This window comes from Solanum tuberosum, unplaced genomic scaffold, assembly GCF_000226075.1.
Source record: "Solanum tuberosum cultivar DM 1-3 516 R44 unplaced genomic scaffold, SolTub_3.0 scf00013, whole genome shotgun sequence".
In the NCBI taxonomy this organism is placed as follows: domain Eukaryota; kingdom Viridiplantae; phylum Streptophyta; class Magnoliopsida; order Solanales; family Solanaceae; genus Solanum; species Solanum tuberosum.
Genome location: NW_006238940.1, coordinates 3130783 through 3158774, shown reverse-complemented (window position 1 = coordinate 3158774; position 27992 = coordinate 3130783). Strand labels below are relative to the sequence as shown.

At 36.4% G+C, this 27992-nt stretch overlaps 1 protein-coding gene across 1 annotated transcript; it reads left to right on the top strand.

Moving 5' to 3' along the window:
• The first annotated feature begins 1702 nt into the window (after nucleotides 1-1702).
• LOC102581008 (ABC transporter G family member 24-like) lies at nucleotides 1703-27992 on the top strand. The gene is made up of 14 exons (XM_006339990.2): nucleotides 1703-2166; nucleotides 2352-2428; nucleotides 14358-14624; nucleotides 15433-15496; nucleotides 15592-15738; nucleotides 15941-15975; nucleotides 16158-16231; nucleotides 16529-17460; nucleotides 17705-18001; nucleotides 19092-19583; nucleotides 22245-22393; nucleotides 22471-22760; nucleotides 22851-22984; nucleotides 27707-27992. The coding sequence occupies exons 1-14, from the start codon at nucleotides 1889-1891 to the stop codon at nucleotides 27861-27863; spliced, it is 3393 nt and encodes a 1130-aa protein (XP_006340052.1). The 5' UTR covers nucleotides 1703-1888; the 3' UTR covers nucleotides 27864-27992.

The following is a 27992-nucleotide window of genomic DNA, read 5'->3' as shown; positions in this document are numbered from 1 at the left end:
ATAATAAAAACTCAAAATACTTTAGAATTGATAAAAATCAACACATTATATAATTATGTAATTTAATTTTTTAAAACATAATAATTAAATATGTAGTTTAATTTTTTAAATATTTTGTTTAATTTTTAAATATGTAGTTTTAAATACGTAATTTAATTTTTTAAAACATAATATTTAAATATGTAGTTTAATTTTTTAAAGCATAATAATTAACAAATATCAAAACAACAACATTAATGTGTAACTATCTTGGGTTGTTGTGAAATAGGATCGACACTTATGAGCCATATGATTTTTAGTATTTCTTTATTGTATCAATATCTACCGATTCTAAAGTATTTTGAATTTTGACTTTTATTATTGAACTATTTTACATTATATTTAAAAAATTATTTAAAATTGAATTTAAAAAATATATTTATATAGATAATTTAAATTTATTCATATAATATATACAATAAAATTACTTAATTTTAAAAATTCTTAATCAGTTTCAAAAAATATTAATTTGAGAGCAAAAAAAATTATTGTGACTACAACTATGTATACTTAATATTTTAACATATCATTTAATAGCAAAAAAATTTTTTATATATAAAACAACAAATAATACTAATAAAGAAAAATATATGTGTGATGAAACTTTGATCTAGGTCATGTTTAACAAATTTGTGTTGTCATTATCATCAAAGAACTATGAAGATGTTTGTCTTTCAATTTCTTTTTATAAAAGTTTATTTTGAAATCATAAAGAACTTTCTATATCCTTTCCTAGTTATTATAATTTTCAATGAAGCACCATCAATATTTGTGTTATAATATGATTCATTAATTTTAATGAGTCTTTATTTGTGTATGATGTGATTCATATACATTTGAGGATATGAAAGTAATCACATAATGGAGGAAACATGATGGTAATTTCAGTTTTCTTCATATTTCGCTCACATACATTCTAAGTATAATCGGATAAAATATATTTTATCATTTAACTTTTTTCTTAGAAAATTCATGCATAACAACAACTCCTTTAAATAAATAAGAGTAATTGGTTTGTCAACTTGGTGAATTTCATATTTTTAATTTGAGTATTATAGATATAAATTTTTAATATTTAAATTTAGATATAATTTATCTTTTCGCGATTAGAAATTATAAAGTAAAATAGATAGCCTACACTTTACTCCTCTTTTGTACTTTTTCATTTTTTTTTATCATTAAGAAATGAAAAATATATAAACCAAAAAGAATAAGTAGAAAGGAGAAAATTTAGAAATTGAAAAAGATATATATATTTTTTATTTTTTACTACTATTATCATATTTTTAATTTTCGTTTTAGATCTTGAAAATTTCAAGTAAGAAGAGTGGGTGAGACTTATGTTTTCTTTGGTGAATTTTGTGGTTTCTTTTTCATGTTTAATGATTATTAATCTTATTAATCATTTTTAATGTATTGGAAACATAATTGAATAATATATTCAATATTTAAGTTAAAGGGCAAAAATATTCAAAAATAAACAGTTTATAGCATGAACATGTGTTTTTACCATTCTTGCCAAATTATGGCCAAATGGATTTTTCGTATGATTAATTTAGTCTGCCTCGAAACTATGCTAAAGATACTCGAGATTTCACTTTGCCGGCGGCCTTGGTCAAACAAAAAAGTTAAAAAAGATATAAAATAAGGAAATTGAAGGGTGGTTTGGTATGTTCAACGGAAGTAGAATAATATTTTATGCTCCCCCAGTCCCCAAGACATGGTCATCTTCGCAAGAGAAATGCAGAAAATGGGACCCACTATCTCTGCAGGTTCCCTTCTTTTTAATCATTTACAGGCGCCATGACTTCTCACTATTTTCCTTTTCTTCCCCTAATCGGACCGTGCTATGGCGGAGACTCACCGGCGGCGGAGAAAGTCGCCGACGTCCACATTCCAACTCGCCATCATTGTCTTCCTGGTGAGCTTAGTGAATTTGCAGTTCAGCTCAGTCAAGTTTGTTTGGAGTCAATCCATAGTCAACGGTGCCGGCACAGCTTCACAACTCGATAATCCGGCTGTGCTTGATTTAGTTACTCGAACTGTATATAACCGTATATACAATCTGACGCTAGGCCTTTTCGACAACCAATTTTCGGATAAATTCAAATTCTGCATTCTAAATCGGTAAATATTTGCTTATTATTATTTTTTTGTGTGGGGAAGGGGGAGTTGAATCACGAAGAGAGAACAGGGAAAGTGAAATATATATTTATAGTAAGAAAAGCAAATTGTTGGTCCAATTTATTCATTATATATATTATGTTCTCGGATATGTAGCTTATTCTTAATGATGATATGATGTGTTGCAGAGATGAAGAATGGAACCATGCCTTCAATTACTCATCTAATCTCGCTTTTCTCAGTGCTTGTGTTACCAGAACAAAAGGTATTTGACATTTTCAAATTCTATTTTCACAAAATGAAGCAACTGCTAGAGAGAGTCCTTTCAGACCTCCGGCAAAATGACTTTATCTACTACGTGTTCCTTTTTTTCTTTCGTGAGTTTGCAATTGTGATTTTAAGGTAGCAGCATGAGACTACTGGCATAAATTATCAACAACAGGAAAAAATAAAGGGGACAATTAACATCAAATTATTCTATTCATGTACATCACTTAGTGGTGTTGTTGATATGCTTTTGAAATAAAGTCAGCTTTTATTGTAATTTCTTTTGATGATAAGTTTGCGGTGGTCGCATTTACTTTCACCTTGTTAGATCGTCACTCTTGTTCGTATTTGATGCTATACAAGATTGGATTAGCTAATCAAGTAATAAAGCTGTGATTACCATGTTAGGATTTACTCCTTCGATGGGCGAAACAAGTTTAGTTAACTATGGAACAATTAGATAAATTAGGTGGCATATTCAAGGGAAATTTATTTGTTATTGCAGAATGCAGAGCGAACTTTCAGGCCATAGACTTCTCCGCGGACTGTCACTTCCCTCGCATCTAAACCGTTCAAGATATACAATCTTGTATATGATTACATTAGGCTTTTAAGATACAATATATCAATCTCTTCTTGTTTGTCCTATTTTATTTTGAGTGAACTATCCAGTTTGGCAGCCCAGAGTAAAAACCAACCAATATTATCCGAACTCATAAATTGCTATTAATAGCTATATCCTTTCCTTTTTTTAATTACAAAGTTTGGTTAAAGCTTCCTTTTCTCTGTTTGTTTCTTGCTTCTGCCTTATTCTCACGTTTTTAGCCTTAATCGAAGCACTTATTTCTCTTGTATGCTCCTGTATTTTTGTCCACAATTAGGATCCACTCTCAATGACTTTGAATATTACTAGCAAGCTGTCCTCTTTACTTGCACTGTTGTATTCTCTATTGGCTGCGCTCTCGAGCATCTAACTAACATCAATCTTCGCTATTTGAAGAACCATAAAAATGAAAAGAATATCACACCTCCAGTCACACTCACACCTGTAATTATTAGGACCAATTCAAATGCATTTGGGTTATTAAACATTGGTATTTCAAAATTCATACAAAAATTTCATTAGAAAACCTTAAATTATAATGAGCAAAAACTCCAATGAAAGCCATTGAAGCTCACTTAAGCTTGAGTTTGGAAGTTCGGGTTCCAAAATCAAATTTTGTTTGAGTGGATGTTGGAATAGATTGGTACATCTTAAGGAGTTTGAATCTCAATTTTGGGGTGATTTGATGGAGATTTAAGGTGGTTTGAGTTAAAATTTTATTCAAACTCAAAGTAAGCGATGAACATGGAAGAAGATGAGATATGTATCCATGTATATATGTATGTGAGATACACGTGTCAGCAATATACCCAATGTAATTTCACAAGTGAGGTCTGGGGAGGATAGAGTGTTAGACCTTAACTTCACTTTGGGAGGTAGGGAGACTGTTTTCAAAAAAGGAACAATAACTACACCAAAATAATACAATAGTCGAAGTTCATAAAACTAAAGGAGTAATATTATGGTTACTAGTATGGAAGGATAACTGAAACAATATTTTATTACCTACTAACCTTCTACGTTAATCCTTGTCCTTCACAACCTCCTAGCTATGGTCATGTCCTCGGTAAATTGAAATTGTGCCATGTTTGGTCTAATCACCTTTTCCAATACTTGTTCGATCTATCTCTACCTTTCCTGAAACCATCCATAGCCAATATCCCACACCTTCGCATTGGGACATCCATGCATTTCCTTTTCACATGTCTGAACCATCTCGGCATTGCTCCTGCATCTTGTCCTCCACCGGGGCCACTCTTACCTTGTCCATGATATCTTCATTTCTAAATCCCATTTCTCCTAGTACGACTACACATCCATTGCAATATCCTCATTTCTGTAACTTTCATCTTCTAAACGTGAGACTTCTTGATTGGACAACACTCTGCCCCATACGACATAGTTTGTCTAACCACCTGTTTGTAGAACTTGTCTTTAAGTTTTGGTGGCACCTTCTTTAGACAAGACTCTAATATGAGCTTTCGTTTCATCCACCCCACACCAATATGATATGAGACTGTCATGACCTAAAAACTCAGGTCATGATGGCACCTACTAAATCCCACCAGTAGGTAAGCCAACCCTTAGCCTGGTACCAATGTTAACAAGCCTCGAGAGCCAAAGAAAAGAAAGAAGCATAGTAAAATAGATTTGAGAAAGCTACGACCAAAGGCCAAGTATAGATCAGACATATACAAGAAATATACAGACTATCTCGAAATACAAAAGACTAGTCAGAAATACATATAAGAAGATGAGTCAACCACGAACCCCAATAAGCTCACCCTGAGTCTTCGGAATACCAGCTACAACAACACAAGGAATCAATAGAGTCGATCAGAGCTCGAATCTGTAAGGGAAAAAGATGTTGAGTGCAGCATGAGTACCAAAACAACAACGGGTACTCAGTAGGCATCAAAGACCAACCAAACTCGCGATTACAATAACATAATAATAAGTGAGTAAATAATAGGGTAATAAGGCAACAATAAAGGCATAGCTAGGATCATAATAAAGCTACTAAGGTAAACGACGAATGCAATAAAGCTATCTAAAGCCTAACTAGACCCTATAAGCCTAGAAAGCACAAACAAAGCATCATAGGAATAATTAGACAATCAATAACCCGACCGAAACCCCATAAGTTCGGCAGGTACACACAAAAGCTACACTACAAGGCACAACTTAGTAATAAACACCAACACCTTCCAGGAATCTGACATCGGGATAACATCTCCCAAAATCTTACGTCGAAATAGCTAGTCCTTCCTAGAATATTACATTGGAAAGCCTTGTCAGAACCTAGCACACCCTGGAATCTTACATCAGAAAGCCTTGTTGGAACCTATCACATCCTGGAATCCTACATCGGAATGTCTAGTCCTTCCCGAAATCTTACATTAGAAAGCCTCATCGAAACCTAACACACCCCAAAATCTTACATCAAAATAACTAGACCTGTCTAGAATCTTACATCAGAAATCCTTAGAAACTCTTACATCGAAATGATTAAGAAAACTAGTTGCTACTGGAATCTCACATCGGATCATCTGTATAGAACCCTAGTATATTTTGGAATCTTACGTCGGAATAACAACAACACTAACTAGCCCCACTTGGAATCTCACTTCGGATCAACTATATCACAAAAAGGAATAGGGACCTGAACAAGTCTAGGTAGTCATCTCGCTAGAGCCAGCCGGTCACATGTACTAACAGGGCTACCTGAAGGTTACAACCTAGCTTGAAGGGTTGTATCTAACCTCTTTTCATTCTCGAATCAAGTCCCATGGGCCACAAAAGCCAACCTCTAAGGCAAATACTAGCCAAACCAATGCTAAGGCTCAATAACATCAATACTAAGGCCATCATAACCTATTCACAATTCTTGGGAATAAACGAGACGTCAAACTAATCATGATCAACACAACCATTACCCAAAGTAACCAAAATAAGGCCAAATCAATTCAATAACGATAAGAACAAGGAATCATGCTAAATATCAACCCGACACTTAGCAAATTATCATGTTAGAACAATCAACAAGCAAGGTCTAAGGATAGTAAGCCATAACTTGCCTCAGAAGTGAATACGCATGCTTCAAACTTTTGAACCGATGCTTTTCCCTTCCGAGCAGCCTCCAAACAATGCCACACTATCAAAATAGTGATTCTGGTGTCAATACGATCATTTTGACCCTCATAATGCAACAATCAATCTCAAGTCTAAAATTAGGCCAAAATTATTGTGGGACCCACTCAAGGAATCACGAAATTGACTCCGCCAAAAGGTCCCAACTAGCTCAAGGAACTTGTACCCTAAAAACGGGCACAATCTAAGCTTTATCAAAGCCAAAACAGCCCAACTATCAAACTTGGCCAAGAAACCCATTTCTAGCTAAAATGAACAAATTAAATGAAAACTTATGGATTTAGGAGTGAGAATATCCACCCTTACGACACCCCTAAGCAACTCCTAGCTCAATGCTTCTTTTTTTTTTAGAAAAGGGTAACTGTGTATTCACAAAAGATGATGATCATAGGTCACTTACAATCTCATCAGAGCATAACAAAACCTACTCCTAGGGAGATTACAAATTGCCTATGAAATCAACAAAAAGTTTTATATCCCCCCTCATATCCTGTTTACACCAAAAATATAAAAGACTAAGGCTATTCATCCTTATCTTCTCAATATTGTTACTCTTGCCCTCAAAACATCTAGCATTCCTTTCTTTCCATAGAGTCCACCAAATGCAAGCTGGTATTAACTCCCACCAATCTTCAGTAGAGTGTCTTCTTCCTATCTCCTTCCAGCTCTCTAGCATACCTTTGGTGGTCTGTGGAATAACCCAACATACACCAAGGATGCAAAAAAACATGTTCCATAGATTGGTAGCTACCTTGCAGTGGAGGAACATGTGTCTATTGTCTTCAGCATCTTGATCACACATAAAACATTTTGAACAAATTTGTCTTCCTTTTTCTGAAGCACTTCATGTGTTAGACATGCCCTTCTACACACCAACCAAGCAAAACATGATACCTTTAGAGGTATTTTTATCTTCCAAATTAATTTCCAAGGCCAGATTTTGATTCTACTTTGACGTAGCAAGACTTCACTGTGTTATAGAATATAATAGGTGTAAATATTATATCTTCCATATATAGCTAATTTAATTATAGGAGCAGATTCTTAGTTGATTTACTTTGATTAGTTTTCCTTTCATAGAAGCATATGTATTTGTATAAGTATCTTGTCTTGATGAATAGAAAGGAAGAAGTCATTCTCCATATAATATAAGTTACATGGTATCAGAGCAACTGTCTAAGCTGGGATTTGGCTTTGCCGGAAGTCACTGTGACTTCGCCGGAAGCTACTGTGGCTTCGGGGAAGTAGTTGAGAGCTCTATCTTTCACCTTTGAATTTGGACACCATTTTTGTGTTAGAGAAATTGATTGTCTAAGTGTACTGAATCCATTTTGTGGCATTTGAGTTCGGATTGAAATTCTGAAATCTGAAGCTTGATTGTCTGCCTTTCTCGAGTGAAGCTGGTGCTTCAAAATTCTGGAAATTCAAGAAGGGTGCTAAGAATATTTGTGGGAGATCTGTTTGTGAACTCAAATCTGAAGCTTGAGTCATTCTGGAGCTGTTTCGATAAGGTTATTTAGTCGGAACTCGAAACTTTCAAACGCAGTATCAAAGAAGACGACCTGTCCATCCTTCTATTTTTTGGGTTGCTGTCCAGAAAATCTGTTGGCTTCTCAGACATTGTTGTTTTTTCCGGCCAACATCCCTTTCGTTTCTGATTATTCGGCCAGATTGGTCTTGGAGCGGTCAGATCTGGTTAGTCATTTTATTTTGGTGATTGTATTGTCTTTTCTTTGGGATTATAGTCTGTTTGGGACTTGTTGGTTTGTCCACCAATTCATTTTGGTACCGTGAGCGTTTTGTTGGGAATATGACTGACTGTAATCAGGGAACTCAAAGGTTTGATAAAATGATTTTGATTTCCTCAAAGGAGTTTGCTGAATTCTCTCGATATCAGAAATTATTGAAGGAATCCACCTCAGTTAATGCCTTTACTAAATCAGATAAAACATGTCTAATCACCTCTTCAAATAAATGGGTGATTGATTCAGGTGCCTCAAATCACATGACCGGTAATTCTAACATTTTACTAGTTTTCAGTCACACAAAGCTCCCTCTCCGGTTACTGTAGCTGATGGATCAACTTGTAACAGTGATGGATATGGGACTGTTAAACCAACCTCCACTATTACCTTGTCATCAGTATTAAGTCTACCAAAGTTGGCCTTCAATTTGATTTCTGTTAGCAAAGTTACCAGAGACCTTAATTGTTATATTTCGTTCTTTCCGGATCATTGTTTGTTTCGTGATCTTAAGACGAATCAGGTTATTGGTAAAGGACATGTATCTGACGATCTCTATATTTTGGATGAATGGGGGCCTCAGTTTGTTGCCTGCTCTAGTGTTGTGTCTCCATTTGAAGCACATTGTCGATTGGGACATCCATCTCTACCTTTGCTAAAGAAGCTTTGTCCGCAATTCCAAAATATTTCTTCATTAGAATGTGAGTCATGTCGATTTGCAAAACATCATCGCAGCTCATTAAGTCCAAGGGTTAATAAGCGGGCTGAGTCAGCTTTTGAGTTGGTTCATTCTGATGTTTGGGGACCATGCCCTGTCATTTCCAAAACTGGGCATAAGTATTTTATTACTTTTGTGGATGATTTTTCTCGTATGACTTGGATTTATTTCATGAAGAGTCGCTCAGAAGTGTTTACTCACTTTTGTGCCTTCTATGCTGAAGTCAAAACACAATTCAATGCTTCGGTACGTATTCTAAGGAGTGACAATGCTAAAGAATATATGTCAGAATCATTTCAATCATACATGAGACAACACGGTATTCTCCACCAGTCTTCATGTGTTGATACACCCTCTCAAAATGGAGTTGCTGAGAGGAAGAATAGGCATCTACTTGAGACAACTCGAGCACTTTTGTTCCAAATGAAGGTTCCTAAACAGTTTTGGGCAGATGCAGTCTCTACGGCTTGTTTTCTGATTAATCGTATGCCATCCACTGTTCTTGCTGGTAATGTGCCTTACAGTGTTCTGTTTCCAAACAAGTCACTATTTCCAGTAGAACCTAAGGTATTTGGAAGCACTTGTTATGTTCGAGATGTTCGACCATCTGTCACTAAGTTGGATCCAAAGGCATTGAAGTGCGTTTTTTTGGGTTATTCTCGTCTTCAGAAGGGGTATCGATGTTATTCTGCTGAACTTGGCAAATATTTGGTATCAACTGATGTGGTATTTTCAGAGACTACACCTTTCTTTTATGCACCTCCTATTTCTACAAGTCAAGGGGAGGAAGATGAGTGGTTAGTCTATGAGGTCACCCGTGTTTTGACAGAAGAATCAAATATTGTCCCTCCATCTCTCAGATCATCTATTGAGGATCAATCGGATACTGTACCATCAGCTCCTGCACCATCTACGGTAGTAAGACCTCCGGTTGTACAAGTTTACTCGAGGAGGCGAGAGGCCATTGATACATGTTCTGCACCAGTCCCTTTGTCATCAGATCCTCATACGTCTGATCTTCCAGAAGATCTTGATCTCCCTATTGCTATTCGCAAAGGTACACGTAGTTGCAAATCTCCATACTCCATTGCTAATTTTGTTTCCTATGGTCATTTATCCTCTATGTCTAGATCTTTGATTGTTTCTCTAGACTCTATCGTTGTTCCTAAGACAGTTAAGGAAGCCTTGAGTCACACTGGATGGTATAATGCAATGCTTGAGGAGATACATGCACTAGATGAGAATCACACTTGGGACTTGGTGGATTTACCAAAAGGAAAGAAGGCAGTGGGATGCAAATGGGTCTTTGCGGTCAAAGTTAATCCAGATGGCTCTGTGGCTAGACTTAAGGCTCGACTAGTGGCTAAAGGATATGCTCAGACTTATGGGGTGGATTATTCAGACACATTTTCTCCGGTGGCTAAACTCACTTCTGTTCGCTTATTTATTTCCTTAGCTGCATCTAAGAATTGGCCGTTGCACCAGCTAGATATCAAGAATGCATTTCTTCATGGTGATCTCCAAGAAGAAGTGTATATGGAGCAACCACCTGGATTTGTTGCTCAGGGGGAGTATGGTAAAGTTTGTCACCTAAAGAAATCCTTGTATGGTTTGAAACAAAGCCCTCGTGCTTGGTTTGGCAAATTCAGTGAAGTAGTTCAGGAATTTGGGCTGAAAAAGAGCATGTGTGATCACTCAGTCTTTTATAAACAATCAACAATTGGCATTATTCTTCTTGTGGTATATGTTGATGACATTGTTATTACAGGAAGTGATTATTCGGGGATCTCTTCACTCAAGTCATTCTTGCATACTAAATTCCACACAAAAGATTTGGGACAACTAAAATATTTTTTGGGAGTAGAAGTAACTAGAAGCAAGAAGGGAATCTTTCTATCTCAGAGAAAGTATATCCTTGACCTACTTGTGGAAACTGGAAAGTCCGCAGCCAAACCTTGTAGTACTCCAATGGTCCTTAATGTGCATCTGACCCGTGATGATGGCAGCCCCTTTGATGATCCAGAGAGATATAGGAGGTTAGTAGGGAAACTAAACTATCTCACTGTAACACGTCCAGATATTGCTTTTGCAGTGAGTGTTGTTAGTCAATTCATGTCTGCACCTACAGTCAAACATTGGGAAGCCTTGGAACAGATCTTATGCTACTTGAAAAGATCCCCTGGACTTGGCATTTTATATGGTAACCACGGACATACTCACATTGAGTGCTTTGCTGATGCTGATTGGGCTGGATGTAAAACCAATAGACGATCTACTACTGGTTATTGTGTCTTTGTTGGTGGTAATTTGGTGTCATGGAGAAGTAAGAAACAAGGTGTTGTATCGCGATCCAGTGCAGAATCTGAATATAGAGCTATGGCGCAATCCACATGTGAGATCATGTGGATACATCACATATTGACAGAAATTGGAATGAGACATTCTACACCATTAAAACTCTGGTGTGATAATCAAGCTGCTCTTCATATTGCCTCAAATCATGTGTATCACGAAAGAACAAAGCATATCGAGGTAGATTGTCACTTTATTCGTGAGAAGATCCAAGATAACTTGATTTCCACCGGTTATGTAAAGACAGGAGAGCAACTAGCTGATTTGTTCACAAAGGCGTTAAATGGAGCTCGGGTTAATTATCTTTGTGACAAGCTGGGCATAATCAACATCTATGCTCTTGTCTTGATGAATAGAAAGGAAGAAGTCATTCTCCATATAATATAAGTTACACACTGTGAACACTCCTTTCCTCTGTAATTTCCATATAGGCTTGTCAGGTTTATTGGAGGTGCCTGGGAAGGTATTTAGGATCTGAAATAGAGCAGTGATTCTCCCTATCTCCCAATCATTGAGGGCTCTTCTAAACAAGAAATTCCATCCCCTGAGGACTCCACATCTGAGAAACTGTGTCCTTGTTCTGCTGGCTGAGTATGACCAAATCTGGAAATAGAGTTGCAAGGCACTCTTCTCCAATCCATAAGTCATTCCAGAATTCAATTTTCCTGCCATTTCCCACCTTAAGTGAGATGTTATCCTTGAACTGTGGCCATAGTCTTCTAATGGTCTTCCAAACACACTTTGATGTAGTATACCTGTGGATATATAGAAGTAAATGTTGCCTTTCTCAAAAAAAAAACACTACACCCAAAAGTTCCCAGAACCTCCTCAGTAGACCAATGACTCTGTAGTCCATACTTGGCAATGATGACTCTCTTCCATAGTGCTATCTCTTCAGTGCAGAACCTCCATAACCATTTCTGTAGAAGGCAGGAGTTCTGGAGGCTTAGCTTTTTTATATCCAGTCCTTCCTGCTAAGAGTTACAATGTCCCACTTGACTAGCTTGTAACCTCTATTTTCTCTGTTACCATTCCAAAGAAAAGATCTTCTGAGTTTGTTGATCTTTTTCTCAATGCTTTTTGGAATAGGAAAAAGGCTCATCATGTAGGAAGGAAGAGCATCTAGGACTGACTTGACCAGGGTCAATCTCCCTCCCAAAGAGAGGTAATGGCTCTTCCACCTTGCAAGTTTCCTGTCACATCTCTCCAAAACATCATTCCACACTCCTATGTCCTTGTTTTGTGCACCCAAAGGCATGCCCAAATACTTTGTTGGCAGAGTAGCTATTTGGCAGCCAAGGTTGCTAGCTAGCTGTTCCATGTTGCTTACATGGTTTACTGGGTAGAGGAAATTCTTTTGCCAATTTACATGGAGCCTAGAAACACCTTCAAAAATAGTGAGGATAGCTCTGATGTGTCTGATTTGTGTCACCTCAGGCTCACAGAAAATCAGAGAATCATCTGCATAAAGTAAATAAGTAACCCCCACTTCATTCTCCATTCTCCCCTGCATTTGAGCTTTAAAACCAATTAACCATCCATTGACATTTGCTGAGAAAATGATCAAAATGGTCCTTGATGTATTGGAGTTGCTTTATTTTGGTCCTTAATATATTCTAGGTGATTGAAATAGTCCTTCATGTATGACAAAATGTGTTAAATCTAGTCTTTTACCCTAAACTTTTTTTTTTTTTTGATAACCGAGAAATCCGTCTGTGACCCTCCCTTTGGACCAATCACAGCCTTCTAAACTCGGTGGATAATGGGCCCGCCCCTCTACCCTTCTCCACTTAAATACCAGGCTTCGCTTTGCATGGTGTGGGGCTTGAACCTGCGACCGAAGCCACAAATCCTCCACCTTTTGCCACTTGAGCTAGGCCTTGGGGGCAGTCTTTTACCCTAAACTCAACAATTGACCCTCAAAAAATGTTAAATATAACGGTGGGACCCACATAACTTACAAAATCCACCATTTTTACCATCCTTATTAGCTCAAAGAAAGAGTTTCATGAATTCTAAGATTCACATACTATTAACCCTAAACTAACGAAAACTCGATCGCTTGATTCAATTCAATCCAAATCAATAAAAAAATCCCAAATTCAATCCAAACCCACAAGCAGAAAGCAGAAAAATAACCCAACAGACTAAAAAATGAATCAAATTTGGGTGAGTTCAAGATTTTCCAACCTTCCAATATCAAAAACAGATGATTTGTACATAATTCACCATAACCTAGGATAATTAGCAGCTGATTCAAGAGAATTATGCAAATCTAATTGAACTTAGCTCCTTGGATAAAAATAAAAAATAAAAAAAGTCCCAATTTTGATGTGCAATTAAGATGAAGCACCGAGAATTGAACACAATGAGAATCAATGAAGGCTAAATACCCGATCTTGTCATTTTACAGAAAAAGTTGAAATTAGGGTTTTTAGAGAGAGAGAGAAAAAGAGAGATGTGGAGAAAGAAAGATGAGTCACCTTCCCCTAGTAACTAGGAGAGATTACACAGAGTTCAAGCACATTTCAACAGATACCTACACTTGGAGGAGGAATTTCGGAAACAAAAGGCTGGCATGCAATGGTTTCAGGAGGGTGACAGAAATACCAAGTTCTTTCATGCCTATGCTGAAGGCCAAAGTATTAATGGAGGTTTTGCAGTAAACTATACTGAAGGCCAGAGGCACCTAGAATAGTTCCTTTGTTGTGCTGATAAGCAGATACAAAACATTAGAGGTTCCCCTATACAAAAACTTATAGGAATTCTATGACTTCAAGTATGGGTCCAGTTGTTTACAGAGCTTGGTTTACACCGAAAAAGAAAAGTAATATGCAATTCAATTTTATCCTCTGGATGAAATTACTTGTGTCCCCAAAACATCTGAAGTTCCTTTCCTTCCCAACTGTCCCCCAAATGCATGCTGGAACCTTTCTCTGTCATATCTTTTGACCGACACCACCAACTACACCAGACCAACATACGTCCTATTGTTAATATATGCTTAACATATTTCTTTAGAAATTATAGATTTAGTTAGGTTCAGATTAACCTGATAGATCTTATATATATTTTCATGTCAGGTGACAGTTATTTTGTTTGCCATTTTTTCTCAACAGATGTTATGTGCTGAATCAGACCCAATTCATCTCATTGAACTGCAGCACTCTTTCCTTTCCTTTTGCTCTGAGTTTTATATTATTGTTTCTCGTCATCTTGTTTATATGGAAGTGAAAATGATGCTGGAACAGACTGGATCTGACATCTTTTTCTTTCCTATTGCTAAACTTTTGTGCCATTATCCACTCTCTTCAGGCTACAGTACAGTTCAAAGATCTGATGAAAGTTATATATTGAACAGGGGATATTCAAAGAAGGTTGTGTACTGCTGCAGAAATTAGTTCCTACTTCAGTAACACCATAACATCAGGGTCCAATTATTTAACGCCCAACAGAAACTGTAATTTGACCTCTTGGGTTCCAGGCTGTGAACCAGGATGGGCCTGTAGCACCAACTCAGATCAGAATCCTGACTTGAGGAATTCTAGAGAAATACCAGCGAGAACTCTTGCTTGTCAGTCCTGCTGTGAGGGTTTCTTCTGTCCTCACGGTCTTACCTGTATGATACGTAAGTATATAACCAATATTATCAGCTTTTCGAAAAAAAAATCAAAAAACAATATTATCAATTGCTTCTTCTTCAACCATTTGTGAGGGAAAACTACAAATTTAGAAGTTATTTTTTCTGCTATTACAAGGACTTGTTTTCGTTTATGCTCTAGTATCAAGGAAGTTATTAATCACTAGTTTCTGGATTCCTGTGAGTAGACGGTGAAATCTTGTATATAAGCATGTCTGCAGTAGCCTTATGGTAAAATAATATAAGAGATAACTAGCATACTGTAGCTTTAGTTGAACAAGGAGGCTTCTATTGTTGTGTTTTTGGAAAATAGACAAGATAGTCCGATTATTTGGTTGTACATAGGACTAATAACCTAACAGTTGTTTCCTACATTTTACTCCCTTTTCTGAATCCTTAGTTAAAATAGCTGGTAAGGTTATCATGAACTGCTTGTGCTAAGGTTCTGGTATGATGTATGAATCTGTCTCTAGATGATGATATTTTAGTTCAAGATTTTTTGTGGATATATATAATTAACGTATACATTGACATCCTTCATGAACAAGTTCCATAAAAGGGATTGCTGTTGACTCAGCATACATAGTGCCATGTCCAGTAATTTGATGTTTTGCTACATTGCCTTCAATATATGTGTGCACTACATGGAATAGTTAAGTGTTGCTCTAATTTTTACTTATTTGGGTTACATTTATTCAACTTCTTAAGTCTTAGTTTCTATTTTTTTTTTTGATAATTACCTTTTTCTGATTCTCAACAAAAGAAAAGATGCCTGATATCTTCTTCATTTTTCTAGCCTGCCCTTTAGGTTCCTACTGTCCACTTGCCACACTCAATAGGAATACTGGAATATGCGAACCGTGAGTTCAGATTCTTGATACAAGGCCTCTCTGATTTTCTTACATCTTACTGCCCACTTTTTGTTTGCATAACATGTTTATTGGTATGTCTGTAGATATAGTTATCAATTACCTCCTGGGCAGCCAAGTCATACTTGTGGTGGGGCAAACATTTGGTCTGATGTTCGCAGCAGCTCAGAGGTATTTTGTTCTGCGGGATCATATTGTCCAACAAATACGGAGAGGAATCCTTGCAGTAGTGGGTACTATTTTATCTCAAAAACCCTGAAGTCCGGTTATCATCTAGCTGTAAATGTTCAAATAAGGCTTAAATCTGGTTACAGAAATCCCTTAGGAAATCCTTATTACTTAGTTATACTTGCACATCACACTTCTTTCGTGATATTTCATCAATTTTACTCCTCTTATGTCCTTTCAAGGCTAATCTTTACCCTGAAATTACAGGAACTACTGCCCCACGGGTTCTACGGCTGAGAAACGTAAGTTCCAGGTTGAGGGTGACCAATTATTTTCAGTACATTGTTAAAATAGTAGTCTTTTCATACAAAATAAATAACAAATGCATTTTTATTCCCATTAAGCATATTTCAGTTGGATGAGTTTAGATTCTTTCTCGAATGTCGCTGCTTCATGTAACATTCACCTCTTGATGGACTTTCAGGATGCTTCAAGTTGACTTCATGCAATCCAAACACTGCAAGTCAGAATATTCATGCATATGGGGCGATGCTCATAGTAAGTTTTGATTATTATCAAGTCTCTGCCTACCTGATATCCCTTCGTAGTTTCTTGCTGTTTCTAGGTTTATATGAAGTGAGCACTGGATTCAGTAATGCACTGTGGTTTCAATAAAAGTTTACTATTCTGTTGCCATAACCCTTCTGCTGATAAAAAATTTCAGAAATTATTGTGCTACCTTACCCGTGCTGAAGTTAAAATTGGTTCCGCTCTTTAGTATTTGAACTTCTTTATTGATTGATGTTCAAGACATTATACCACCATAGGAGATTCAAGTCCTGTTCATCCTTGCAGGCAGCTTTAGCCACACTTCTACTTATAATTTACAACTGTTCGGACCAAATCATCACCGTACGAGAAAGGAGACTCGCTAGATCCCGGGAAGCAGCTGCAAAAGTTGTTAAAGAAAAGATACAGGCACGTGCAAGGTGGAAAACTGCAAAAGAGGCTGCTAAAAAGCATGCAGTTGAATTGCAAGGGCAATTTTCTCGCAAGTTTTCTCGCAAGCGAAATATCACAGTCAGTGACAAGGTCACAGTACTGAATGAGGAATATACTGATACCGATGGTAATTCATATCCATCAAATGAGCACAGTACTTCTTTAGTGTCCAAGAAATCGCAAAGCGCATCTGAAGTAGAGGAAATAGGATCCAGTCCCTTGATGAAGATGATTAATGAGATTGAAGAACAAACTTTTGATAGTTCGGAATCATTCAGTTTGGAGATCAAAGAAAGAAATTTGAAAACCAAAAAGGCCAAAGGGAAAGATATTCATACTCATAGCCAAATCTTCAAGTATGCATATGCACAACTTGAGAGAGAAAAAGCTCAGCAACAGCAGAATAACAACCTTACTTTCTCTGGTGTAATCTCAATGGCGACAAATACTGATTACAAGAAAAGACTTGTAATTGAGATAGGTTTTACAGACTTAACTGTTACTTTGAAAGGAAAAAAGAAGCATCTGTTACGATCTGTTAATGGAAAAATCATGCCTGGTCGTATTACTTCTGTCATGGGTCCATCAGGAGCAGGGAAAACTACTCTCCTTTCAGCTCTGGCAGGAAAAACTGTTGGATGTACAATTTCTGGTTCTATCCTTATAAATGGAAAATCAGAACCAATCCGTTCCTACAGAAAAATCGTCGGTTTTGTGCCACAGGATGATATTGTGCATGGCAACTTGACTGTTGAGGAGAATCTATGGTTCAGTGCAAGGTGTAGGTATGTAATAGTTGGTTCTGTTAGATATTATGTCCTTGGGAATCTTCATTATCTTATCATTTTTAAAAAATCTCCTTGGAAATCATGTTATAATGATCAGCACAGGCTACAGTTCAAAATTGTCAGTTACTTCTAAATCACCATATTGTTCTATTGACTACTGCTGGCTTGTATCTCAAGTTGATTTGATTCCTGTACTGTTGGTTCAAAAGATAAACTTGTTGAGTTTTTGTATTTTGTAAAGGTTGTCAGCAGATTTGCAAAAGCAAGACAAGGTTCTTATTGTTGAGAGAGTCATTGATTTCTTGGGCTTACAGAGTGTGCGGGGTTCCTTGGTTGGAACAGTGGAGAAGCGAGGTATCTCTGGAGGCCAACGGAAACGAGTGAATGTGGGGCTAGAGTTGGTAATGGAACCATCACTTCTGTTTCTTGATGAACCTACTTCTGGACTAGACAGTTCATCTTCTCAATTACTTCTAAGAGCACTTCGACGTGAAGCCCTTGAAGGAGTCAATATCTGCATGGTTGTCCACCAGCCAAGGTAACCTACATAATTTGTTGACTTGGATACTGATACTACATTTACATTGATCCTTTCTGTTTATAGGTTATCTTGCAGCATATAACTACAAAAGCATGCAGTTCCTAATTGTAATGTCAGGAAGCCATAAATTAAGTGAATAATTTTTAAAACAGAAGAGATCTTCTTCTAGCTACTGGAATTCCCTTCTGATCGATGAATATGCTTTCTATTGTCTTGTGACTGAAATCCTTGCTTAGTTCTCCTGCAATAGGCAGTTAGCTTTCATCATATATTGGAAATCAACCCAGAAGTCAACAAAAAACTGTAAAGATGAATCTTGGGCCTAAATCAACCCCAAAAGCTAGCTTAATATCATCATTCATCTCTAGGAAACACTTGTTACTACTGTGACGACATGACATTACTGTTGCTATCCTATATATGTTACACAGCCAATTGGGACTTGATACATACTAAAAGACATCGGGGTTGAAATGCCCTTGAATAGAGTTATTGCTTTGTTGAGCCTGCTTGAGGTGCATCGAGAGAGCATAGTTATTGACCTCAAGGGTTCTAAGCTGCTCCTGGTACTGAGCCACCAACTGCTTCAACTGATTCAACTCAAGCAGCAATTTGAAGCTCTTATACAAGAGAATGTTTTTTTAAAGCGAGCAGTTGCCATCCAGCATGAGTGTCAAAAGGAATTCGAGGATAGAGGGAACGAGTTGAATCAGCTGAAGCAGTCGGTGGCTCAGTACCAGGAGCAGCTTAGAACCCTTGAGGTCAATAACTACGCTCTCTCGATGCACCTCAAGCAGGCTCAACAAAGCAATAACTCTATTCCAGGGCATTTCAACCCTGATGTCTTTTAGTATGTATCAAGTCCCTATTGGCTGCATAACATATTTAGGATAGTAACAGTAATGTCCTGTCGTCACAGTAGTAGCAAGTGTTTCCTAGAGATGAATGATGATATTAAGCTAGCTTTTGGGGTTGAGTTAGGCCCAAGATCCATCTTTAATAAATTTTGGAACTGCAATTACAGTGAAGTGGACTTCTTAGGCTGCTAATTATTTCCTTTTCTCATTATCACCTTTTGCTGTTGCAGCTACACCTTATTCAACATGTTTGATGATTTGATACTCTTAGCAAAAGGTGGTCTTGTAGTCTACCATGGTCCTGTAAAGAAAGTTGAAGACTACTTTGCAGGCCTTGGTATCGAGGTCCCAGAACGAGTTAATCCTCCGGACTACTTCATAGATATTTTGGAAGGGTTGGTGAAGCCAAGCACCAGTTCAAATGTGAACTACAAGGAGCTTCCTGTGTTGTGGATGCTTCACAATGGTTATTCTGTGCCCCCAGAAATGCAACGGAGTGCTGCTGCGCTTGCATCTTCACCAGTGGAATTAAACATTGACACTCAAGCAATTTTTGATCATGTAACAGAGGAAAATTCCTTTGCTGGCGAAATGTGGCAAGACATGAAGACTAACGTGGAGCGCCAACGTGATATTATACTGCACAACTTTATGAGGTCAAAGGACCTCTCCCACCGGAGAACTCCAAATGTTCTTCTGCAATATAAGTATTTCATTGGAAGGTACATATTCGCGAAATCAATTTCTTTTAATTGGAGGGTTTGTTCTGTGTTTTACTATGAATTAATAATATAGAAAATATCTTTACAAATAGGTAAGTTAAAAAAATTCTTAAAAGTATTTAACCACTGATCTGGGAATTAGAGTCCCAAATTATCTGTATACCCATTACCCAGCTCACTTTCACTAATTTTGACACTACCCAAGTCAAACAAAGTGGCCTGCATATTTATGTGACCTAATATTTTCCTGGAATTGCTCGATAATTGATATCATTATCTGTTTTCTGTTATCACGACCAGTATCTAGTTTTAGTATAGTTACATCAGTATTGGCATGCAAGCAATTTATCCAGCGTGATCAATAACCCTCTATAGAATCTTAAGCCATTGAAGAGGAGAAGTGTAGCTGAAGCTGCCTGCAAGAAGGAGCAATATTTTGAATCTTCTACAGTGGTCTAATGTTTTGAGCATCAGTTTACAACCTTAGTGATTTTGTTGATACAAACAAAGAAAGATGATGGTTGTTAACATACCCTTACACTTAGGTAGTTTGGGACACATTTGCATATTCTCCATTTGTGGCTAGAAGTAAACTCTAAAAAGAAGAGATAAGGAATCTTCCAGAATCAAGGTTTTTTCATCAAAATGAAGGTCGGTCAATTTTTATAAGATCCACTTCTTCCCTCAAACAAAGATCCTCACAGAAATTCCAGCGTTCTGATCTGGTAGCAATCAAAGGAAATTCTGCTGTTCCTAGGATTATATGTCGTTAACTGAATCTATCTTGATTAAACTTTTCTAGCCGTTGGCAATGAATCAAACTTCTCAAACATAAAAGTAAAGAAATGGAAAAAAAGAAATATGTGCAAAATAAAGAAATAAAAAAAAGAAGTGCATCCCTCTTCTTCTTCTTCATATGTCTACTTATTTTTGACCCCTTGTGTTAAGTTGTCATCAAGACCTATGTATAAGATACTGTGTCTGCACACAGCTAGCATTTAAGAAAGTTGATCATTCCTTGTCAAATTACTGTCTCTAATCACATTCAGGCATTTCAAAGAGGCATTATGTTTGGTTTTTTTCTTTTAATGTATCTGTTACCTATTAGTTGGGACTATGTTTTAGTTATGTCAGTACATTTTCTTTAGGTTATGTTTTCTAGGAGTCTTTAGTCCTATCTGAGATTTAAATGCTAGTAGAAAATATACAAAACTTGTAGTACTTATTAGTATTGTTACGAAAAATGGTCAAATATGGCCTTGAAGTATTCAAAATTGAGAAGATATGCCCTTCACTAAAAGTGTCGCTCACATATGCCCTTACCATTCAATAGTTGGTCCAAATATGTCCTTAATTTAACTGGAGCCTCCAATTAACCTAATAAGATGATTAATAAGGGAAAAAGGGCTAAATATGCCATTACAGTAGTGAAATTGAGCAGATATGCCCTTCATTAATAGTTTAACATTTCTTTAACATGTACAGATTCAACAGTTCCTTTCTACACATGTTTATGTAACAATCAGTGCTAAGCACTAATTTCTAAATCTGAATGTAAAAAGTTCAGCTCAAGTTAATATTGTTATTTTTTGTACATATTGAAGATGCAAATAATATGTCGATGTCCCTTACCAAAAAAAAAATCTTTATCAATGTAACAGATGTTTATATCTTCGGTGATAAAATTGTAATTTATAACTATAATTTTGCTCTTCAGTTTTCTGAGTTTTTTCACTATGATTCATGTATTCCCTGCACTACACTTGTGTCCTAAATTAAGGAAGAGATAATTTCCATCATGTTATATAAAATAAAACAGATCTAGTGTTAAAAGTTTAATTATATTGTCTAAATCAATATATTTCTGGAATAACTGCAATCCTCAAGAGTTGGGTTTCTCAGCGGAGAAACATTGTTACACAAAATGAGTGGGGTTGAAAGGGGTTTGTGAGCCAAAAAGTTAAAATTTTAACTTGGTTAAATCTGAGAAAATCGTTGATTGAGTATCATTCTTGGATATTATAACCAAAGTGCATATTTGTTCAGTTTCACATACTTTATAGGGCATATTTGGCCCTTTTTTCGCTTATCAATCAGCTAATTAGGTTAGTGACCACTTCAGTTAAATTAAGGACACATTTGGACTAACTATTGAACGGTGAGGGCATATGTGAGCTAAACTATTAACAAAGAGCATATCTTCTCAATTCAAATACTTTAATGGCATATTGGACCTTTTCTGTTATTATTATTATTATTATATTTTTGTATAGCATAGATCTAGGATGAGCTTAAATGAGAGGCATGGTCAATGAGGATTCGTAGAGCTGATCTCGACTTGCTTGGGATCGAGGCTAAGTTGTTATAGTGTAGTTGACTGAGGTTGATATCAAACTTGGAGATTTGGCAAGTCTGTAAATTTTGTAACTTCCTCCGACAATTATGTTGAAAATCAGGTCATTATTGGGTTATAACATCAGAGCAGGTCAAGTTTGACTTAATTGTTGGAAAATGTTATTTGTTGTGAGCATGTATTTACTTACCTGCCACTGCTGGATGCATCGGTAAATTTATTTAATTGAAAATAAGCTTCAAACTAAAGCTTTTTTGACGCTTCAATTGAATTCTCATATAATGTTTTTCTTTTTGAACTTATCCCAGGTTAAGCAAGCAAAGATTACGAGAAGCAAAAATGCAAGCAATAGATTATCTTATTCTCTTAGTTGCTGGAGCTTGCTTAGGATCACTAACCAAAGTGAGGGATGAAAGCTTTGGCGCACCTGGCTATACACACACTATAATTGCTGTCTGTAAGTTGAATAACCTTCTAGTTCAGAGTATAATTTCTCTTCCTGAAGTTCTGATTCAGTTTTTAATTCTTCTTCAGCTTTGTTATGCAAAATTGCGGCGTTGAGGACATTTGGATTGGACAAGTTACAATATTGGAGAGAAAGTGCTTCTGGCATTAGTAGCATAGCTCATTTTGTTGCCAAAGATACAATAGATCATTTTAACACCGTGATAAAGCCTGCTGTATATCTATCAATGTTCTACTTTTTTTGCAACCCAAGATCTTCTTTCGCAGATAATTATGTGGTGTTACTGTGCCTTGTGTATTGTGTGACTGGAATGGGTTACACATTCGCCATCTTCCTAGCACCAGGTCCCTCTCAGCTAGTAAGCATGAATTCCCTGTGAAACATGTCATATTTCTACAATGTTAGTTTCTTTTCATACCTCTGACTAACATGCTTCACTTATACATAGTGCTCGGTACTTGTTCCTGTGGTTTTGACGCTCGTTGCATCTCGCACCGATGGTGGTAAATTCCTCAAGATCTTGGCAGATTTATGCTATCCAAAGTGGGCACTGGAGGCATTTGTCATCGCAAATGCTGAAAGGTATGTTGTGACAATACCCTATTGTAATTGAGCTATGTATGGTTCAACGCTTTTACTTTAATAGTTCTAGTTGTGCAAATCATGGCTTCCCCTTAACTGAAGACCATTCAAATGTTTGAATTATAAGTATATATAATATATAAGTATACATTCTCTCCCTCTCTCACACACGTGTGGGGTGGGGGTGGGGAGGGGGAAGGGAAGAGCAGGACATGACGTGTGTTAAGATTGAAATAACCGGGTATCATGCAAAAGCTAACAAAGTAAACCTTGGACAACGATAAATAACAAAATAAAAGACATACACCAAAAAAATATACTCCCTCCATTTCATTTTATATTAGTTTGACTCTTCAAGGAGTTAAAGGAAAAAGAAAGACTTTGAAATCTCGTGGTCTTAAAATAAAGATGCGTGTAATGTACGAAAATGCCCTTTGAATTTTGTGGTCTTGAATATGTCAGGTAGGATATTGGGAGTAAAATGTTACTCAATATAGAAAGTGACATTTTAAAAAGGGATTATAATGGAAAGTGAACAAACAAATTTAAACAAAGGGAGTAATAATTTAATATAGTTTGGTCAATTGACCTACATACGGAAAAAAAAGAGTACAAAAAATATCTAGAGACTCTTCAACTCTAAATGACTTCGTTGTGGATGCTGTGAAGTGTGAAGGAATCATCAATTTATACACGTTCGAAACATTTTCCTTCAAGAAATCAGCCGAATACGAAATAGATTTATATTTTTCTTCCCGGAAAAGAAGAAATAACTATGGTAAATGCTTTAACCTTCAAGAAGAAACAAAATCCAAATAAGGTAAGAAAATCAGGATAAACACCTAATAATTGTTCCCCTTGGCCTTAATTTTCTATCAAAATAAACTTGATTCACTTTCTTCACACAAACTTCAACATATGACTGCTGCTTGCCATGTTCAAAACTAAGGTTAAAATACGTATGGGTTAAAAATGGTAAAATATCCTATCCAAATAAGGTAAGAAAGTCAGGATAAACACATAACAATTGTTCCCCTTGGCCTTAATTTTCTGTCAAAATAAACCTGATTCTCCTTCACATAATCTTCAACATATGACTGCTGCTTGCCATGTTTAAAAATAAGGTTACAAATGTGTATGGGTTAAAAATGGTTATAAAATATCCTTATTTTAATCTCTTGAGATTTAGTAGCAACAATGTTGAAAATTCCACATGGAATAGCACTTAGGTAATTTTTTTTAGAAAAAAGTCCTTGCCATCTTGCAGCTAGAAATGAGCCCACCTTGAACTTGTCTTCAACCTCACTCTAATACCACTTGATTGAATTGTAATTACCAAATGTGATGCAAAAGCTAACAAAGGAAACCTTGGACAACGATAAATGACACAACAAAAAGAAATATACCAAGAAAGATATAATAATTTAGTACAATTTGATCAATTGGCCTACATATGAACAATTCACTAATATTCGGTACAAAAAATATCGAAAGATAATTCTCCCCCTAAGCAGAACATCCAACTCTTAAGGACTACATTGTGGATGTTGTGAAGTAAAGAAGAAGAGATCCTCAATTTATAGAGGTCCAAAATTTTCTCCTCGGTGAGAAATATAGCAAAAGAATATTATTGAATTGTTGTTGTGTCTACATTATTACATTGAGACCCTATTTATAGACACGAGAATACAATCTTTTACCAAGTAGGATACTATTTACTATTTCTATTCCTATTCCTATTCTAAATAGGATTGCATAAACTTATTCTTATTCTAATAGGATTGTATAAACCTATTCCTACTCTAATAGGATTGTATAAACCTATTCATCTTCTAACACTCCCCCTCAAGCTAGTGCATACAATTCATGTACCTAGCTTGTTACAAATGTAATGGATATGAGGATCGATGAGGGGCTTGGTGAGATATCTGCAAGTTGATCAATTGACTTCACAAAATTGACAGTCAATCTCAATGTGTTTGTCTTCTCATTAAATACTAGATTTGATGCATAATGTCAATCAATCTCAATGTGCTTATTTCTCATGAAATATTGAATTTGATGCATAGTGCCGATAAAACACAGAGTGATAAAATTACAGTGTTGAACTTCCCAAACCAAACTTGCAAAGACTGTTTCAGACCATAGAGTGACTCACATAATCAACATACAAGGCTACTAAACTCCCCATGAGCAACGAAGCGCTCAAAATCTAGTATAAAGTATATGGATCATGTTGGAATCAATAGATGAGTCGATATTAAACAAGAAAGTCACCGAAAAATTGGTAGGGTCAGAATTATGGCACGACCCTACTGAAAAAGAAAAAATATATGGGTAGGGTTGGAATGATGGCACAACCCTACGCAAATTTGATTTGAGGAGTCACCAGAAAGACGAATGGAACTATGCAAATCAAATCTGAGGAGTCATTGAAAAGACACATGATGCTATGCAACTCAGATATGAGAAAGTAGTTCGGAAAAATCAACGGTACTACGCAAATTAAATATGAAAAGTAGTCTGGAGAGATGCACGGTGCTACGCAATTCAGATATGCAAAAAAAGGTAGTCACCGGAAGGATGGCACGGTGCTACACAAATTAAATATGAAAAAGTAGTCACTGGAATGATGGCACAGTGCTACACAAATTAAATATGAAAAAATAGTCACCGAAAAGATGCACTGTGACCCAACTTTTGCTAACTTAATCATTGACCAAACGGGAAACATATATGGGTAATAGCCACCCGCCGGCAACGGAAGCTCTTTGATTCTCTACCAAGATCGTAGAGGCTCTGATACCATGTAAGAAATATAGGAAAATAATATTATTGAATTGTTGTTGTGCCTACATTATTACATTGAGACCCTATTTATAGACACTAGAATATAATCTTTTACCAAGTAGGATACTATTTACTATTTCTATATCTATTCCTATTCTAAATAGGATTGTATAAACCTATTCATCTTCTAACATCCTCCAAGAAAAAGATTAGCCAAATACGAAAGAGATTTATCAATTACCAATTTCAAAATATGAAAGAAATTTTGTTTTTCCTTTAGGAAGAGCAAAAATCAATTATATTTCCTTCCTTTCGAGAAAAAGAAGAAAATTCGGATAAGATAAGAAATACATGTAGGTTTGATTGTTGGGTTTTGACCCCTTTTTCCTTCTTCTTTCTTTTTCTTCTTCTTTTGCTTAGCTAATAGCTATACTCCTAGGTTGGCGAGGCCACCTCTCACCAGTGGAGAGATGCCTTCTTGTTGATCTTAGTCCTATTTTCAGTTATCCTTGTTATGGATGCACGATGATGTAAAATGAGTGGCAAGCTGCAAAACATATAGTGCCTTGAATTCCTAATAATTAAGCATGAACTTTTCTTTCTTTTGTGAAATAAAACACATCTATAAAGATTATCACCGTACTCCCTCCTTCAATGCCTTCCTAAAAAAAAGGGAAGGAAAAAAACATGAATAGGTTCTATGAGATTTAAAAGGACTTCTAGAGGGGGGCCTATATCATTGATCTAAGTTGGTGGACAGTGGATGTGGAAAGTGCTTATTTACACTGTTCTCCAGTTTTTAGGGCACCGAGTTTGATAGCAGTTACTGACTTCTCTTTAGAATTGCTGCTTGGTTACCCTTGTGATTTTTGTCGTCAATATTTTTCTTTTCTACAATATTTTCAGCATAGCTTCTACTTTCGAAATTCGCCAAACCTGTTTTAAAATGCTTTTCTTGGGCTGAGGGTCTATCGGAAATACCTCTATAGCCCACAAGGTAGAAGTAAGGTCTACGTACACCCCACCCTCCCCAGACCCCACCATGTGGGGTCATACTAGGTCTGTTGTTTATTTCTTACAAATGCATTTGACTGACATTCTTTTTATATCTTTCTCGATTTTAGCCAAAAGTTGCGTCTTGATGACCACTGCTGTAATCAAATTTCCATTGATGAAATAGTTGCAGCTATATATTTCCACACTAATATTTTTGTGCATAACTCCAGGGAATTTACATGACCAAGTCGTAAATTAGCAGTTAGGTTGCTTGAGTGATGCCTCTATTCATACTTCTTCTTTGCCAATGCACCAGAATTCGGTAGGAATTACCGATGCCAGCTTTAAATGCAAGGGCATATAATGCATTTAGTCCAGTAGGGCTAATAGCTTGACTTGATACTATGTCCATGCATCACCAATCACGTGCCACTAGACTATCTTAGGCACTCTTCTTATTCTTCACGTCAAGAAGTAGAATCGTTCTCTGACCCTACCTATACTAGAGAGAAGAAGTCTTATAGCTGTGACCTTTAATCATAAGTTCATGAAAGATTTTATCTCAGTAGGTAGAAGGTGATGATGTCGAGAATTTAAGGTCATCATCTCCTTGACTAGACCATGTGTTTTGCTTCACAAGTATTGTGTCCAGTTGCCTTGCGAAGTTACATTTAATGCCATTCTCATTTTAACGGTTTGTGGAATTTTCTAATTCACTCTCTTAGATTCTTAGCCTCTTAGAGTGTGTTCCATATGACGGAAAATACTACTACAACATCATACCGAATGTAATCCATAGAAAATGCAGTACTTTAGATATCAATCAATCACTATTTCAATGATTTTCCCCAAACAATGTATAAAGTTGAAAATGCGTACAATTTTCAAATTCAAACTTGAATGCACGTAATAAATCATGATGTTGTGTGATTTCAGGTATTATGGTGTGTGGCTCATAACTCGTTGCGGTGCACTTATGAGCTGGGGATACAGTCTTCATGATTGGAGTCTATGTTTGTGCATTCTCCTGCTCATAGGTTTAGGTAGTCGAATCATTGCTTTATTTGGCATGCTAAGCTTCCAGAGGAAGTGAGAATTGATAATTCATCTCACTTCTCTTTGTAGTTAAATCATTTTCTCCATAGGATTCTATCCTCTATTGCTGATATATATAACTCCTCATCTTCTGCAATGAAATTATTGAGCTCTTCTGTTCCGTTTA